General features: G+C 46.0%; 1 protein-coding gene across 2 annotated transcripts in view; it reads left to right on the top strand.

Moving 5' to 3' along the window:
- The window catches only part of TSHZ2 (teashirt zinc finger homeobox 2), a 442,181-nt gene that overhangs the window by 259,204 nt on the left and 163,723 nt on the right, over nucleotides 1–19,254 (top strand). Inside the window, exon 2 of one of the 2 annotated variants that reach the window (XM_036825425.1) lies at nucleotides 1,670–4,615. In XM_036825425.1, the coding sequence (XP_036681320.1) occupies nucleotides 1,670–4,615 (2,946 nt within the window). Of the gene's footprint in view, nucleotides 1–1,669; nucleotides 5,154–19,254 lie in introns of those variants that run through there. The other variant, XM_036825424.1, reaches the window with a different exon arrangement.

Genomic DNA, 19,254 nt, shown 5'->3' with positions numbered 1-19,254 from the left:
CAGACTCACAGACATAGAAAACAAATTTATGGTTACCAAAGGGGAGGCAGGGGAGGGATAAATTAGGGGTATGGGATTAACAGATACACACTACTGTATATAAAATAGGTAACCAATAAGGATTTACTGTATAGCACAGGGAACTATATTCAATATCTTATAATAGCCTATAATGGAAAAGAATCTGAAAAGATGTATATATAAATATGTGTATAACTGAATCACTTTGCTGTACACCAGAAACTAACACATTATTGTAAATCAGCTACAGTTCAAGTTTTAAAATACCCTAATTTTGGAAAATAAATAAGTAAATAAAAATCTGAAAAAAAAAAATTCTTCATTTTCAGTCTTTGGAGCCCTTGGAGTTCCCGACTGCAGGTGACTTACTCCTAATAATCCCCCTTCTCTCCTCTCTGCCTGCCTCTCGGGAGAGACCTCCAATGCTTGATCACCCCTTTTTCAAGTATTATACCTGGTGAATGGAAGTAACAGCATTGTCCTAGGGTTTCTCCCAAGTACCCACCCGCGCTGAGAGGGCAGATAGGACCTCATAAGGAAAATACTGCATTGAGATCATGCAGCCCTTACACATCTAAGACTGAATCTCCCTTGCTTTGGTACTTCTTTGGTTGCATTTTATCCACGTGGCCCTGAAAAGGCCAGGTGAAGAAAATGAGCATGTGAGCATAAATGGTCACATTCCTCATCTCCATTGATGGGTATCTGCCCATTAATTCCCTTTGCACCCGCTCTCTCATGCCTTCATTTTCCCTATGCAATTACTGGTCCTAAATCCTTTCAGAGAAGGGAAAGCATGCATCCCCAATAGCATTTTGCATCTACAAATCAAATGTATAATTGGCATCTCATGACGGGTACCCACAAATCACAGTGCATTAGAAATTACAGGCACAAGATCGAGAGGGCATTTTCAGCCTTGTCTGAAAAGGTCTTCATAAACCTGTTGGAGAATAATAGGATAGTTCCCAAATCTCCCATTCTAACACCATTTGCTATTATTTTAAAATCATTATATTTGCTGAGCTTACATAATTTTTCAGCTATCAGTGGAAGATTTTATTTGATACTCCAGAATCTCTCTTCCTGCTGTGCGACTCTCTACAAATAAAAATGTTATAACAAAAAGGACCCTCGCTATCAAAAATGTAACGGCTATGCATCCAAATTACATCTGAGCACTCAAAAATGAGTGTATGCCAACAGGGCCAAGTGTCTTGGCCCTAAACCTTACCACGAGGATGCCAAGGGTCAAGTCTTAGTTTTCTTATGAGGCAACGTCCTTCTTGTAGAGCTATGTCTGTAATAGGATCTGAATTTCAGTCCAGCTTTCCTGAAAGTCATACACGTGAATTTAGTGACTGTCCCATTATAGGAGTATTAGAGTGATCTTCCTTAAGCATGAAAATTATTAACTTGGAATTCTAGGCACTTATAAAGAATTATGACTCCTGCCAATTTTTTTAAAAAGGCATTAGCTGGCACAAAAGACATCATTTGGCTTTTTCCTGTATCCGTTGCTTGCAGTTCATAAAAGTGTCGATTAAATTGTTAAGTTCCATATGGGAAGCACTTTGTCTAAGTGGGGAAATTGGGATGGGATATGTCACCTGCTACTGTTACCTCATCTCTTCTTCTTCGCTTGCAGGCTACGCCCAGGAAGAACAGCTGAAGGAAGGGGAGGAAATAAAGGAAGAGGAGGAAGAGGAAGACAGTGGTTCGGTAGCTCACCTTCAGGGCAGCAATGACCCAGGGACAGACGAGGAGCTAGAAACGGGCCCCGAGCAGAAAGGCTGCTTCAGCTACCAGAACTCTCCAGGAAGTCACCTGTCCAATCAGGACGCCGAGAATGAGTCCTTGCTGAGTGATGCCAGTGATCAGATGTCAGACGTCAAGAGCGTGTGCGGCCGAGATGCCTTGGACAGGAAAGCAAGCGTGCACGCCAAGCTTCCAAATGAAGCCCACAGTTGCATGGATAAAATGACCGCCGTCTACGCCAACATCTTGTCTGACTCCTACTGGTCGGGCCTGGGTCTTGGCTTCAAACTGTCCAACAGCGAGAGGCGGAATTGTGACCCCCGTAATGGCAGCAACAAGACTGATTTCGATTGGCACCAAGACGCTCTGTCCAAAAGCCTGCAGCAGAACTTGCCTTCCAGATCCGTGTCGAAGCCCAGCCTGTTCAGCTCGGTCCAGCTGTACCGGCAGAGCAGTAAGATGTGCGGGACCGTTTTCACCGGGGCCAGCAGGTTCCGGTGTCGGCAGTGCAGCGCCGCCTATGACACCCTGGTCGAGTTGACTGTGCACATGAACGAAACGGGCCACTATCAAGATGACAACCGCAAAAAGGACAAGCTCAGACCCACGAGCTATTCAAAGCCCCGGAAAAGGGCTTTCCAGGATATGGACAAAGAGGATGCTCAAAAGGTCCTGAAATGTATGTTTTGTGGCGACTCCTTCGATTCCCTCCAAGATTTGAGTGTCCACATGATCAAAACGAAACATTACCAAAAAGTGCCTTTGAAGGAACCAGTACCAACCATTTCGTCGAAAATGGTCACTCCGGCGAAGAAACGCATCTTTGACATCAATCGGCCATGTTCCCCCGATTCGACCACAGGATCGTTTGCAGATTCGTTTCCTTCTCAGAAGAACGCCAACATACAGCTGTCCTCCAACAATCGCTACGGCTACCAAAATGGCGCCAGCTACACCTGGCAGTTTGAGGCCTGCAAGTCCCAGATCTTGAAGTGCATGGAGTGTGGGAGCTCCCACGATACTTTGCAGCAGCTCACCACCCACATGATGGTCACCGGTCACTTTCTCAAGGTCACCAGCTCTGCCTCCAAGAAAGGGAAGCAGCTGGTGCTAGACCCACTCGCCGTGGAGAAGATGCAGTCGTTGTCAGATGCCCCAAGCAGTGATTCTCTGGCTCCCAAGCCATCAAGTAACTCAGCTGCTGACTGCATAGCTTCTACGACTGAGTTAAAGAGAGACAGCAAAAAAGAAAAAGCAGAGCAGATCAACAAGGATGAGAAAGTCATGAAAAGCGAGGACTATGAAGACCCTCTACAAAAACCTTTAGACCCTACGATAAAATACCAGTACCTAAGGGAGGAGGATTTGGAAGACGGCTCAAAGGGCGGAGGGGACATTTTGAAGTCACTGGAAAATACTGTTACCACCGCCATCAACAAAGCCCAGAATGGGGCTCCCAGCTGGAGTGCGTACCCCAGCATCCACGCTGCTTACCAGCTGTCAGAGGGCACCAAGCCTGCTTTGCCGATGGGCTCCCAGGTACTGCAGATTCGACCCAACCTCACCAACAAGTTAAGGCCAATTGCACCCAAGTGGAAAGTAATGCCGCTGGTTTCTGTGCCCACAAGCCTGGCCCCATACACGCAAGTTAAGAAGGAGCCGGAAGACAAAGATGAAGTGGTGAAGGAGTGTGGGAAAGAAAGTCCCCATGAAGAGGCGTCCTCTTTCAGCCACAGTGAGGGGGATTCTTTCTCCAAGTGTGAACCCCCTTCAGAATCCAAAAAGGCTGAGCCTTGTCCCCTGAAGGAGGAGGACAAGCGGATGAAAGAAGGTGGTGAGAAAGAGAAACCCCAGCCCTTGGAGCCAGCATCTTCCCTCAGCAACGGCTGTGCCCTCGCCAACCATGCTTCGGCCCTGCCGTGCATCAACCCGCTCAGTGCCCTGCAGTCTGTCCTGAACAATCACCTGGGCAAAGCTACGGAACCCTTGCGCTCTCCTTCCTGCTCCAGCCCAAGCTCAAGCACAATGTCGATGTTTCATAAGTCGCATCTCAGTGTCACGGACAAGCCGGTGTTGAGTCCTGTCTCCGCAAGGCCGGCCAGCATGTCCAGACGCTACCTGTTTGAGAACAGCGACCAGCCCATCGACCTGACCAAGTCCAAAACCAAGAAGGCTGAGTCCTCGCAAGCACAATCCTGTACGTCCCCACCCCAGAAGCACGCTCTGTCCGATATCGCCGACATGGTCAAAGTCCTCCCCAAAGCCACCACCCCAAAGCCTGCTGCTTCCTCCAGGGTCCCTCCCGTGAAGCTGGAGATGGAGGTCAGGCGCTTCGAGGACGTGTCCAGCGAAGTCTCAACCTTGCATAAAAGGAAAGGCCGGCAGTCCAATTGGAACCCTCAGCATCTTCTAATCCTGCAGGCTCAGTTTGCCTCCAGCCTCTTCCAGACGTCGGAGGGCAAATACCTGCTGTCCGATCTGGGCCCACAGGAGCGAATGCAGATCTCGAAGTTTACGGGGCTCTCAATGACCACCATCAGCCACTGGCTGGCCAACGTCAAGTACCAGCTGAGGAAAACGGGCGGGACCAAGTTTCTGAAAAACATGGACAAAGGACACCCGATCTTTTACTGCAGTGACTGTGCCTCCCAGTTCAGAACCCCTTCTACCTACATCGGTCACTTAGAATCTCACCTAGGTTTCCAAATGAAGGACATGACCCGCATGGCCATGGAACAGCAAAGCAAAGTGGAGCAGGAGATCTCCCGGGTATCGTCGGCTCAGAGGTCACCGGAAACCATAGCTGGCGAAGAGGACACAGACTCTAAGTTCAAGTGTAAGTTGTGCTGTCGGACATTTGTGAGCAAACACGCAGTAAAACTCCACCTAAGCAAAACGCACAGCAAGTCACCCGAACACCATTCACAGTTTGTAACAGACGTGGATGAAGAATAGCTCTGCAGGTATGGGTTTGCTCCCACGTGGTTGTGACAGTAACTTTGTGAGGAGCTTCTAGAAGGGAGATGGGTCTATTTAGAGGCAGCTGACATCTCCCTATACCAAGAGCACAGTAGCCTGCTGGAATAGCACGCATTTTTATGAAAGACCAGAACATGATAATTAAGTCCTAGCCGTTCTCTCAGTTTCTCCGGTTCCGCGTTGGGAAATAGAATAAAATGGGTTTAGAGAGATGGAGCTCACAGGTGACTGCCTCTTGATACCCAAGGCCCTCTTAGTTACCCAAGGCCCTACTTTCAAGGTCCAGCCAAGGCTACACTTCATTTTAATTGATAAGTACTGACTTGTCTTACTGTCCCATTTCACCGCCTCACCTTCCGAGAGTAATGCGAATGAGTTACAAGGTGATGCAAATTCTTTTTAAAAAGTGAGCAAGCGAATAAACATTGTAGGGTTCCTGGGGGTAGCCACTATACAGAGATTTCTTAATCAACTCATGAATAGTTTAAAGCTGGCTTTATTATTATTACTAGTAATTAATGCTTTTTGCAGCTTACTTGCAGCAATTGCTACCTTCCACTCCCTCCCCTTCATCTCCTATCCATTAGGTCTCCTGTGAAAGGGCATATGCCCTGTAGTCGGATGGGAGGAAAATACTCCTCTCTGCAGAACACTGAGATGAAAAGAGAGGAAGCTTATTTTCCTCCTCGTCTTTTGGTTGTCCTGGAGATAAAGCTAATATCAGAGTCCACCTTTAGCAAAGGTAGATGCAACGCATGGCTTTGAGATTCTATTTTATATAAAGAAGCAAATGACGCTCTGCACACTCATTGCCAAGGCACATGGGGTCCCACAGCTTGAGATAATTTGCATCATATATCATCAAAGTTCCACGCCTGGCAGAGTCACCAGTGCCCAGACTACCTATGTCACCTTCAGGAAAGAGGACAGACGCCAAGGTCAAGTACCTTGGCAGACTAGTCCCACCAGCCATTTTCAAACGTTGAGCATAAGCAAGGCTGAACTTCTTTTCACCGCCCTTTATGTATTTTCTCTACCTCCTTTTCTCTCCCCTCCAGCATGATACCCCCACGTGCTAGGGACCATCAGATGTTCAGGTTGGGGTGTTAGGCCACACCCCATAATGGGACCCAACCTGACTTAAACCTTTGGCACTTGCCAGCCCAGTTTATGTCATGCTAGGTTATAGATTAGCTCTTTGGGTTAAGATATGAGATACGAACAGTTCATACTAGCATACACTTGACCCTTAAACAACTTGGGGGTTAGGGGTGCCAACCCTCTGCGCAGTGGAAAATCCGTGTGTAACTTATAGTAGGCCCTCCCTACGGTGTAGCCTGCCTATCCCTGCTTCCTCTGTATCCGAGGTTCCACACACGCAGATACAACCAACCCTGGGCTATGTAGTATTTACGCTTGAAAAAAATCCATGTATAAGTGGACTCAGGCAGCTCAAACCCATGTTGCTCAAGGGTCAACTGTATAAGCCCTCACCACCTCCTCCTGTCAGAGCACTTGTTGTTAAATAGGAGACTTTCGGTTCAAGCCACCAAGCCATGAGCCCTAGCAGAGTTCCAAGTGGGGACGGGTATGTATATGATGTGGCTTTGGGCTCACTTCACATCACATAGGGAGGTTTACTGAATGCAAGGATGGTCAGAATGAAATGAAGGGTTAAAAACTGGGACTGTTGCCTCAGTGAGAAGATCTAAGAGCTTCTGACAAAGGGGGAACCCATCCTATCACTCTAATGGCTAATGGCTATCTGGGCCCAAATGAAGACTTTTGTTTTGTTTGCATGTTTTTATCATGATAATTAAAGTGTATTACTGGCAGAGTCCTCTCTTGCTTTCCAAGCATGATTTGTTCAGCTCATACGATTGAAAGAAAAGCTGAAATGCATCTATTGAATCTAAATGTGAGCTTGGGTCTCCATGACACCTATTTATTTGCTATATAACATTTTAAATTTTATGTAACTTACTATTGTGCTTTCCTGGTCCTTCAAAAAAGAAAAAAAAAAGCTGGATATACACAGAACACACAGAGATAAATGCTTCCAATCCCATAGTGGTAGGTCCAAACCATGGTGAAAAGGACAAATAGGTAGTGTTTATTTGTGCTACAATGAAGACCAATTTTCCACATTTTAGGTTTGTAATCATTTTTAAAAAATTAATATCACAGCCAAAACATTGCAGTATGTAAATGGAGAATGGGGAGGGAAAGAAAGCCTCAGTCAAAATCCGAAATGCACAAACCTGTTCTAGAGAAGCAAAGAAAAACCAATAATTTGGAAAAACCGACACAAAGGTACTTACAAGTCTATTAAATACATAGATAAGATAGCTCTTTTCTCATCCCTCTGCATTTGTACAGAATAAACATTTCTGATTTGGACCTTCAAAGCACCATATTACAAAGTTATCATTATATGAAAACGAAGCTCCATCAGTGCTGTGATTCTGAGAGAGGACAGCAGAAAAACAGGTTTGAGTGTTTGGAACGCATTCAAAGTATATGTGTTGTGTGCATACAAAAAATGATGCAGGTGCTTGGTGTTTGTGTTGATACTAAAGATCTCCTGGTCTGCCTGAATTGTTCCCACATCTGCACAAAGGTGGCTTTCTGATGCCCTTCACCTAGAAAAGAATTCCTCTACCCTACAGGTCCACTTTTAGAACAATAGGTGTGCAAAACCTTGCCCACTGCTTAGAATTATGCATATATGTTTTCAAATGATCACAAAATGAGATCACTATTATCTGGAACTCTAATTTTAGTTGGTATGCATGACAGCACAAATTGTACAAAATGACATGTCGTCTTAGTAAGGATGGTCAAGATTTTATGGAAAATTTGGGAGCTTTACCATACCTGTGTTCTGTGCAAGATGAGAATTTTGACCTGAATTTTCTTTCTTTTCTTAGATATGTCTTAAATTCTACAAAATTCTCTGCCAAATATTAAATGCAACTTTTCATTAAAAATTAATTAGAAAATGTTCAATGTGCATCCCTAATTTAGGATATAAGTAATCTAAAACAATTTCAATAGATATTTGTATATACCTTTAAAAACCACATGCACTTGAATAACAGGAATTAAACAAAGAACAGATCAATGAGTCTAGAATGCATAAGGACCTGAAATTATAGTCATTACCGTGTAATGTAGTGTACAAGAGTGTACAAGAGTGTACAAGTTTAGCAGCACAACTAGCCTTGAAATTGATGGAGGGGATGAATCTAAAACCCATGTTCAGGGTGAACAGCACATAGGTTCCCAGATAAAATACAGGATGTCCAGGTAAATTAGAATTTCGGGTAAATGACAAGTAAGTTTTTAGAATAAGCATGTCCCAAATATTGCATGGGCCATATTTATACTAAAAAAAAGTGTTCATTGTTTATCTGAGATTCAAGTTTAACTGGGCATTCTGTATTTGTATTTGCTAAATCTGGCAACCCTAACAGCATGGGTTATATGACAGCCTGGGAAGAACAAAATGAGCTGGACTAACTAATGTCTATTAGAGGCATCACCCTTGCTTTCATCCAGCAAATAATATTCTTTCTTTCCATCCTTTCTTTTTTTTTCCCCTCCCTCCTTCCCTTCCTCCCTCCCTCCTTCCCTTCCTCCCTCCCTCCTTCCCTCCTTCCTTCCTGTCTTCTCTCCTCTCTTTCATCTTTCAACAAATATTGGCTGGGATTTTACTGTGCTCCGGACTCTATTAGCAAAGGCTATGTGATGGAGAACCAACAGTCGTGCTGATTATACTAGCCAAATGTGCCAGGGCTGCAGCAAGCACATCACAGACGTTATTTCACTTGATACTCACAAACAGCCCTATGAGGTAGGGTTGATTCAGCCATGTTACAGGGGAGGAAATGGAAGCAGAGAGATTCTGCATGAATTTCTCAAATTCCCACCATCTCTGAGCCTCACTCATTCATTATCACCCGTCTAGAAAGCCATCACTCCATGCCAAGCACTGTGCTAATCCCAGGGAATAAGCCAGTGACCAGGACAAGAGTCTGCCTTGGAGGCTCGTGGGAGACACAGAGACGGGCAGCTCTGGGGTAAACGCCGAAAGGAGCACACAGGAGGGCATCTGGCCAGTCCTGGGGGAAGCCGAGGAGGGGAACGGTGGTACCAGGGGCAGTGTGATGTCAGGGCTGCCGAGTTCTGCAGGCCTGGGTTCAAACCCTAACTCACCCACTGTCTCTTGGATATGCCCCACTTCTGTGTCTATAAAACGTGGACATAATTCTCCCCTCACAGAAAAGTTGTGAGAATTAAGTAAATGTACGAAATTCTTTTCCGTGAAAGCTGTCTCATAGGAGGTTCACAAGAAGAGTTAGTTCAAGGCAGTGCCTACAGGCCCATACCATGTTCTTCAGCTTCGCCTAAAGTGTATAGAGCTTACAGAGTGTTCCCAGGTTGAGCTATTTAATACTAGGCAGGTGCCCCAAGGAAACCTTGACATACTATTTAATTATAATGATAGCAATGACAGCAAAACTACCACCTCTTGGCCTCTTTCTATGAGTCGGGCACGGGTATTCAGATCATCCTGATTTTGCAAAAAGCTCAAAGGCTTCCGTGATTTGTCTAAGAGCACACAGTGAGCATAGAGGTGGGATTCGAACCCAGGACTGCCCAACGCTCATCAAGTTTCTTCTGCCTCTTGGCTTCTCCTCCGTCTCGCCTGATGGTTTCCAGGTGCTACCCACGGCCAGGAATACATCCAAAGGCTCAGAAAAGAAGTCTATAAAATGTGGTGTAAGGGTGGAGAGATGATAAGGGCTCTCCTTGGCCTCTGGGAGGCTCCAGCTGCAAATCAAATACCACAACTCGGGGGCCTGGGACTGACCTGGGGGAAGAAGCAACGCATCCTCACTCTCTTCATTGTAATTTCCTTGTTCAGTCAGGTGACCATACAATTACCATAGAGCGTCTCACCAAGAAATGACCCAAATTCCAGGGAAAATAGATGCGTGAGAATTTTTTAATCCTCATCCGGACTCTAATTTTGGGGAAGCAAAATGAGAATTTGGAAACAGGGCATGTGACCATGAGACCGCGGCATTTCTAATGCAGCAAGAAACAAATGCGTCACCTCTTTTCACGTTTTCATTTCACCCGAGCGATCTGGCTTAACCCCTCTTTTGCATCAATGCATCTCCGTCTCCGTTGCACTTTCCCCCTCATTTGGACTTCTGAATGCTCAAATCCTGACGGGTATAATTTGGTGCTTTAATATAGAGTAACATTATTTTTCATTTACTCCAATCTGCCATCAGTATCATCTTTTCATTTAACCAGATGCAATTCTTTTTTCTTTCGCTAAATTGAAAATCCATGAGCGACAGGGAGTGCAATGTTTTAATTAGCTCATATTTTTTATATGGATTTATGTCTTTAAAATACATTTGTGTAATTCTTCAGCGAAATTAAAAACGTCTTTCTGCAAAAGTGAGGAGAGGAAAATAAAGAACTAAATTGTGTCGTTAGCTGAGGTAGATACAGATGGAGAGCGGGATCTAGTTGAGAGACACACACCGATCACAGGGCCTGTGCCTGGGCGGAATTTGAACTTGCCCTTCATTGAAAGAAGTCTTTCTCTGTAAAGATTTTTCGAAAATGGCTTGAGTTCGGGTTTTTTTTAAGGCCCCTAGTAAGTAAACAAGCAGTTACCTTCACCGAACTAATTTGAAACTGAACCTGCTGCCAAACAAAACAGAAAAAAAAAAAAAAAAAAAGAAGTCATCATGATAAACAGTTTTCTCCTGCATTTCTCTCTTTGTCTTTTTTTTTAACGATCAAGTTTAAAGCGTTCCACGGTGTTTTTTTTTCTACTTTATAGGAGACAAGTGACATTCCATGGTAAATGAGAGAAAAAGCCATGCAGAACTGAAATCTTTCTAATGCATTGACACCAACTTGCCCTCTATTGTTGGAAATGAGCAGGCGCTCATGATTGTTCATCAAACGGCTCCTAATGCAGTTAAAGCATTCAGCTATAATTTCTCCTTGCATTTATAATTACTGTCATAGACTGCACACCTCGGTGAGCAGATTAAAGCTATAAACTATTTAGCCGTGGCTCTAAGACGAGGAACTTGATTTGTCTGGCAGGAGTTATTTGTTAGGGAGCTTGACACTTCACATAAAAATGACTCAACTTGATGAAGAACAATGCAGTTTTAGCAATGCAGGGATTTTAAATCAGTCACGACGCCACGCCCTGCAAGAATCGCAGGGCAGTTTGTTAAATGATATGTAGGCCACAGAGATAACGGAATGCATAAAGGGAACCAAAATAGAAGAGGATTTGGTGTGCTGTGCTTTCTTTCCTGGCTCTTCCTCTGAAAGAACAGGAGTTTGTTGAAAATCACTGCATGTCATGTTCTCCTATTAAATCCAGTGTCAGTATTACGCCAGGCTCACCTGGCAGGCAAAAAGGATGCCAGGAGCCGAGGGCACATGTCACATTTAGGGGTTTTAGAGAACTTTGTGTTGCTGTTGAGCACATTCACTTCCCAAAGCCCATGAGTCCAGGGTGCTGTGGAAAGTGGCGGTGGTTGTTTTTCCTGGAATAGTCTTTATTTCTTTGTTTATTTCTTTATTTTTTTACTGGCAGGAAGCATATGATATATTTAGGCACGGAGGGCCCTTCTATTGGGCTAATCCTCCAGCGGTGCTGTGAAAACTTGAAAAAATAATCTATGTGCAGGTTGATGAGAGAGGCTGGCACAGACAGGGTGGCGGTCAGTGCAGCTCCCTTTCTCCCTTCTCAGCTTGTGTCCAGGGTTAGGTAAAACAGTGCACATTACAGGCAGTGGTCAGTGCTGGGCCTGGCCCACAGAGCAAGGGCTTGACAATTATCACTCTCCTCTCTCTATACCCCACCTTGATCGCCTACCTCAAAAAAATCCTCTTGGGTTTGCTTAAGGCTTAAATCAAGATGGGGATGGATTGTGCCATTTGATTTAAAGAAATAAGGAGAGACTGCTAGGACCGATGGAACTAAAACAGCTTTGAGGGGGAAACGGTAGTATTGGGTGGTGTTTGGGTGGCCCTGGGAAAGGATGCAATGTACCGTTAACCTGCATGTCTTCCCCTCTGACGCCCCCTTTCTCTCCCTGCCATCATCTACCTTGAACATTTTCATTTGCTACAGTCCAGCATCCCTGGTGGCTGTGTCATGCTTAGGAAGATCTGCCTTGGTCTTCCATGAGTTTTGATGCAAATGATGATGACGACGTTGATTGATGGGGTCAGAGAAAGCTAAAATCAGTGCCTGGCACAGTGTCCGCTATCACTATTGTCCTTGTTGTCACTGATCGATATTGACAGAGGATTAGCATTTATTGAGCATTTACAGTACCCCAGCTATTGTGCTAGGCCCTTTATGTATATTATCTCAGTTAATTTTAACCCTAAACTCTATAAAGAAAGAACTGTGGTCACGCCTAGGCTACAAGGGAAGAAACCAGCCCTTGGAGAGGGGACGTGGTCAGGCTCACACAGCTAATGAGTGGCAGAGCTGGAAGTCACGTGTGGACAAATGGCTACCGACCTCAAGCTGGAATTCTGGACAGCAGTTCTCCCATCACCCTTCTGGTATCCCCTGGCTTAAATTCTATCGGGTGCTACACCAGAGTGTGAGATGTGAAGCCCGTCCACAAGTTACTTGCACGGGAGAGAAGATGAATGGGCAAAAAAAAAAAAAGTTTAAGTATCTCGAAAGCTCAAATCTTTGACACAGACAACTTCCTACCACTCAGGCCCTCCAGAAAATTGGCACTTTCAACGTGCACGGTTTTATCTGGTGTTTTTTCATCTATGGAGGAAAAAATGATGTTTCAGGTTATGTTATTTTCAATGCTACATTACTCGATTTCACAGTCAAATAATTCTATTTTTGTTCACAAGAGGATTTTGTCAAGTTTAGTTGTTTATTTCTCCCTCCTTCCCCCCACTTGCTGTAGCCTCCACTTCCCCTTTTGCTGCCTTCCTGTGGATTCTCTGGTGTGCGATAACCGTGGAGACGGGTCCTTATTGGGTAGTGTTTGCTCTGGCTTAGAAGTCAAAGACCAATCGGGACCTCATCATCCTAGAAATGCAGGAAGATGAAAAGTGAGGGGACTTTGGACGTGGAGGGAAGGCCTGTCACTAAGTCTTAGGAGACAGAGGCTTCCTGATGTCTAAAAATCCCGTGAAGGAAGCACATGGCAGAGGAACTTGGGCCCTGGAACTGCTGAGGCCGGGTCTTGGGGCCGGGTCTCCACTTCTTAGCCAAGAGACCTGGGGCAGGTCACCTCACCTCTCTGACCCTCAGCCGCCTCTTCTACCAAGTGGCCGCATGTAGGCTGGCCTCACATCCTGTTACAACATCTTTTAAAACCTACTAAGTGTCCGCGTAGTACAGTATGAGGCACATAGAATTAAAGAGAGCATCTCCCATCAGTGTTAAACTACAGCACTCCTAGAATCGAGGCTGGGCAAATGTGTCTACCAAATGGAATCATAACCATGGCAATTAGAATGTGCTGGAGCCAAGTCCCATGTCCTGTGTCGGGACCCTCCACTGGGGAAAGGCAAATATGGAAACGGTCACGGAAGAGGAAACGCCTGCTGCGTGCTGGGGGCTGCGGCTGGTGCGGGCACGAGGCGGCGAGCTGAGCAGCACGGAGACCGGAGCGGGCGGCTGCAGAAGACAGACGGCGCGGCCAAGGCTGACGGGGCGCTCAGCGCGGCCACCAGGAAGGCACCGGGCCGGTGGAGCCCCGGGGGTGGAAGGAGGTCCGGCCACGAGCAGAGCTCTAGACTGAGTCCGGGGCGACGAGGAGGAGCCCGCCAGGTGGAGAAGAAGGGAGAGGGTCCCGTGCAAAGAAGGAACGGCCAGAGGGAAGCCTTGCCAGTCGGAGAGAGTGTGTGTTCATCCCAGAAAGTGCACGGCGTTGTGCTTGGAGCCGGGTTTGGGGGTAAGATGGAGAGAGCAAGCTGAGCAGGCGGGGGGGCTGGAGGAGAGGCAGACCACGGCTTCTGCGTGGGTGTGCAAACTTTGTCTAGTGAGCCTCAGAGAGACCCACGCTCGAGAAGGGCCTGCTTTATCGAAATGTTTCAACATCGTTTCCATGACGTTAACTCTGTAGGGCTGGCAAGGGGTGGGGCTCTGGACTTTCACCTGAGCCGCTTGTTTACCGTGGACACGAAGCCGCGGCCGCCTCTGAGCTCCCGGGGGGCGGGGCTGCTTCTCATTAGCTCATTATACACAGACTCTATAAATGTTGGGGAAAAAAGGAAGGAAAGGAGGGAGGAAGGGAGGCAGGGAGAAAGAAAGGAAGGAGGGAACGAGTAGAGGATGGAAGGAAAAGTGGGTATCTAGGAGGTGATCGGAGCTGAGGGACCCTTGGACATCCCCCAGTGTGAAATGACAGTAATGCCCATGTCACCGCTCAGAGAGGCAGGTAAATAGATGAAGCATGTGAAACCCTCCGCACCGTGCCCAGCACACAGTGGAATCCCAATGGGAAGAAATCTTCAGGCTTTGCACAGCCCGGAAAAGTAAAAGGAAGCGAGAAATATGCCCAGCCCACTGTAAAGATGGTTTGTCCAGAGGACAGACCCTGCCCCGAAGCTTGTGCATCTGGGCTAAGAGATGCTTTCCCAGAGGTGCCAATGCCCTGGGAGCAGCGTTCATCGATGCCTTCAGGTGATGAGTCAAGTTCTGCGTTCTCTGTGGCAGGAGGACCAGGGACCTTCATTCAGTCGCCCATTCATCCATCCCCTCGAAGAACCTGCCCTGCACCAAGCATGTCCTAAGTGCTGGGCTCCCCCTGAGGGTAAGAGGAGCCCAGACCTTGCATCTTAGTCAGAGGACCCGGGTTGATAATAATCTTAATGGCTAACATTTACTGAGCACAAAAATAAAAGTCAATCATTTCTTAGCAGGAGGGGTTGCCAAGGAAACACAGGGCAGTGTGTGGGCCTAGGACAGGGCCACCTACTTTAAGTAAGGGGGGGGGTCAGGGGAAGGGGATGAGGAGGTTGAGAAGGAGCTGGACACGTGACAAATTGAGGGCAGAACATCCCAGACAGGAAAACAGGAAGAGGGCTTGGTGTGTCTGATTCAGAGAAAGGTGGAGTGCTGACAGCTGGGGCTGGAGGGGTGGGACATGACCCGGGGGTGGGCGAGAAGGCACGAAGCAAGGGAGGGCTTGATAGAACCTCAGAACTTTGGATTTTTTTCCCTAAGCCCAACAGGAGGCCATTAGCAGGGGTTAAACAGGCGAGAGGTATGCTCTACTTTCTCTTTTAGAAGATCAGTCCGACAGCTGTGCGGAAGGGATGAGAGGGGTCAGGAGAGAAGGGGGAGGCTGGCGAGGAGGCTGTGGGAAAGCGAGGGGAAAGCTGGTGGTATCTGGACTGCAGTGGAGAGAGCGAGCATGGTGCAGAATTAGCAAGGCCAAGGGGGTTCCGGGCCCCTCAGGACCGTGCTTGTCAGGGAAGGAGAAAGGATGTCAGACGAAGAAGACCTGGAGGGCATCAGGACAAATCCTAAACACTTCATATCACGGGGTCCTGAGTGGGTTTCAGAGGACCTGGGCACAGCTGCTTCTCCCATATATATCTCCCCTGGACCACCCTCGACTCCCAAGCTTGCCATTACTGCCTGTTTGCCTAGATGAATCCATTTGATAAAAGTAAACCACTATTTTTATGCTTCGCTAGGAATTACAAAACACAAAATGAAAGGTCCCTGCTGTGCTGGCCTTCCTATTTTTCAATCCTAATTTAATTCCTTTCTCCATTCTGTAATTCAGCCCCCTCCTCTGCACATCAACACTAGGTGGTCCCGACTTCAACGGAAGATTTACTGGCAAGATGAAATAGAGGAACACGTTGTTTTTTCAAGATGATTTAATGACCTTTTTGGCATCCCCGTGACTGCTGAAATCTTCTGTAATTATTCAGTTTGGTGGCAGAGAGGTCTGTTGATCAGAGGAAGGCTGATGTAGATGTCAAATGTCAATAAATTTGCAATCCATAATTGTAACCACTTGATGCTGGAGCAGACCGGGAAACGATTCGGTCACAAGGCCATGAACGGTTGAACCAATACAAACACCAAAGTGTTTCTAGTGTTACACTTACAGAAACATTACCCTATCTTTTCTTCTTGCACCAGCTCACTTACTCTTTCCCTGTTTTTTTTTTTTTTTTTTTTTCTACCTCTGTGCCTGGTACTGTCTCCATCCCTGGAGATGGGCATGCTGCATAGTCTACTTTCCAGAGTCTTCTGGGTCCATCTCCACCCAGAGCCAATGATACTGTCAACGCAGCCATGGGTTTTCCCCAGAGAATCGCCATAAGGTCTTGTTGGTCTTGCTGTTCAGGTCTGTTTAGCCCCTGCTGGAAATCTAGCACTGATTGTTTTTCTGCTTTGCTTGCTTTCCGACAGCATGGTTTATATCAGAAAGGTCTGTGTCAGGAATTAGAGAATGTTCCTAACAATGGGGAGAAAATACCCTAATATAAATGTACCATTTGTGGGCTTGCACTTTGACAAGTCCAAGTGAACTGGGAGATGCTAGAAAAAGCTCTGAAGTCAGGAACAGAGACATTTGCTTTAATAACGCATCTAATTCCTTGAGCTCACCTTATCAAGTTTTAACCTCTGAATCTCTAAGTTCCTAGTTCAAAAATGCAGAGTCTCCTCTGTCCTTGTGTTAATTTTTAAATTATATATCATTGTAGAGAGGCCCTTGTGGTGAATGTTATGAGCCATTTTCGCGTCTGAAATGGGAAATTACAACTGAACATTAGCGATTGCTGATAAATCACTGCAAGAAAAGTGGCATCTGTAACCACACGGTATTAACTGGGAAGAAATGCAGTGCCCAGAAAAAGGGAACTTAGAAGGGGAGGTGGTTTTCAAGAGAAGAGGTCGCAAGCTGATGATCACAAATATCCCTCATTTTGCTGAGCCTTCTCTAGGACCCCAGTGGACCTGAGTTGAGGATAAGTTGGGATTCTGTTCTGTGGCTGCCTTTTTTTTTTTTTTTTTTCAAAAAATATTTTTAAGTGGAAAGTTCTGGAGATTGAGAAATGTGTCCTAAGTTTCGCTAGGAATCAGCAAAAAGACAACAGGACATGTCAATCTGAGGCAGCATTTCTGCCAGCCCGCTGGAATGTGAGCCAGGCGATCTGCCTGGGAATAAGGTTGCTGAGTGGCTATGTCCTCCCTTGCTGGGGAGCTCTGAAGAGGTTTGTGGGTCAGGCTGCCTGGGTTCGAATCCAGCTCTACCACTCACTAGCAGTAAGAGCAAATGTCCTAATCTCTCTAAGATGAGTTTCTTCATCTATAAAATGGGGATAACTGTCCTACCTTGGGGGTCAATAAAAAGGGTTGAAAAAGATAATCCAAATAACACTTTAAGCCAATGGTTCTCAAAGAGTGTGTATCAGAATCACCGGCAGGGGGGTGACGGGGTGTTGCTAAAACCCCCCAGAAGGCTGAGCCCCATCCCCAGAGTGTCAGATTCAGTAGTTCTTGGGTGGGGCCAGATAACTTGAATTTCTAACACGTTCCCAGGTGATACGGTGATGCTGGTCCAAGGGCCACACTTTGAGAACCACTGCTTTCTGCACAGTACCTGGCATGTTGTTAAGTGCTCTAAAATGTTTGCTCTTGTTAACTTTAATTCAGTCTTTGAGCCTGTCTAACACTCTTTCCTGGGTGAAGAAGCAGCATGAACTGTCAGGGAGATCCTAGCTTAGTGTACAAAATCAAGTCAAACCAAGATGGCGAGACCATGGATCATCCATTAGAGGAGCGGAAGAGAGAACAGAAGCTGAAGTACAGGGGCAGCACGAGGAGAGGACCAAAGTCTAGAAAGCAGGAGGTGGCCTGGAAGCTTGCATGACTCTGCTGAGATCACTTAAAATGGTAGATAGTATCAACACAGTAGTTTCTACTGTATCAGGAAAAATTTCCTGTCTGAAGAGCCTTCACTGGAAGTCAGGGGAATTGGTCCTCCCCTTGACTTAGCTTAATACCTTCCTTAACTCTGAAAAGAAAGGCTGTATAATTATTTAGGAGGCAACAGTTAAAACTTTTCAGCATGTTACCTCCAAACTATGTTTATCAAAATCTCTTGTTTATAATTGACTGCAAACCAAGTCAAACTTAATTAAGTAAAACATGGAATTGTTGGTTTCGTGCTTGGATGAATTCTAGGTTCAAAGGAGGTTTGTCATTGGAACTTGGTCTTTCATCTTAGATTTCCTCTATGTTGTCTTCATTTTCAGGCAAATGACAAGATTGTCTGGACCAGCTCCAGAGTTATTTCTTAGCAGTTTAGGAGTTTCAGTGGAAAGAGTGCCTGTTTCCCAAGAGTGTCAATCAACTATGGAGATTGAGTTTAATTGGCCTGTGGGCGCATATCCTCTTGAAGCAATGCCTGTGGCTGGGAGAACGGGATGCTCTCTTCGGCCTGGTCAGATGCACACGCTCCTGGAAGCAGTAGAAGGAGTCAGCACTTTACAACTTGGGCTGAGATTGGTCTGCCCAGAGGGGTTGTGATATCAGTGTGTTGGGACATGGTGGGGATGACCTTGAATCCAACTCATCCTTCTTCAAGCTTGACCCAGGCCAGCTTTTCACTCTCCTAACATCTGCTCGTTTTTCTGATTCTGAAATGACAGTGAGCGGCCTCTCTGTTCTCACGGTGCTCCAGCTTAGGATCTACGGACCCTCCTCTTTCCCTGTTCTCCCCACCACTCTCCATTTCATCACTATTTTTCTTAACTGGACCTCCATAATGCTTTGCCCGCTTCACCCCTTCCACCTCTGTCTCCACAACAGTTGGGTTAGTGGAAGGACACGCTGTCTCTTGCTAGGACTGCTGCAGTGGTCACCTGCTGAGCTCCTCAGCTCTGCTCACTACCTTGTGCCAGTTTGCCCAGCACCCACCTGCCAGATTAAAAGTCCTAATTCAAAGCTTATATCATAATGAGAAGAGCTACCATTTTATGAGTGTTTATTCTCTCTTGGGATGTCAAAGACAGTCTTTCTGAACCTTATGTTCACCATTCTCATCACTTAAATCTCAACATAAACACCATCTTCTTTAAGGACTCTTCCCTGAAAATCTATCTAAATCAGGAGTCAGCAAACTTTTTCTGAAGGGTCAGATAGTAAAGATTTTCAGGGCTATAGCCAGAGAGTCTCCATCACAACTATTCAGTCTGCCATTGCATCATGAAAGCAGCAATAGGTGATAGGTATGTGCGTGTGTGTGGCTATGTTCCAATAAAACTTTATCAATGGACACCAAAATTTGAATTTCATATGATTTTTATGGGTCATAAAATAGCATTCTTCGTTTGATGTTTTTTCAACCATTTAAAAATGTAACAACCATTCTTAGTTTGTGGGCCCCACAAAAACATGTGGCCCACAGGCCACAGTTTGCCAACCTC

Source organism: Balaenoptera musculus, chromosome 15 (assembly GCF_009873245.2).
Source record: "Balaenoptera musculus isolate JJ_BM4_2016_0621 chromosome 15, mBalMus1.pri.v3, whole genome shotgun sequence".
NCBI lineage: Eukaryota > Metazoa > Chordata > Mammalia > Artiodactyla > Balaenopteridae > Balaenoptera > Balaenoptera musculus.
The sequence above is the reverse complement of the archived record's forward strand: the minus strand, read 5'-3'. Positions and strand labels throughout refer to the sequence as shown.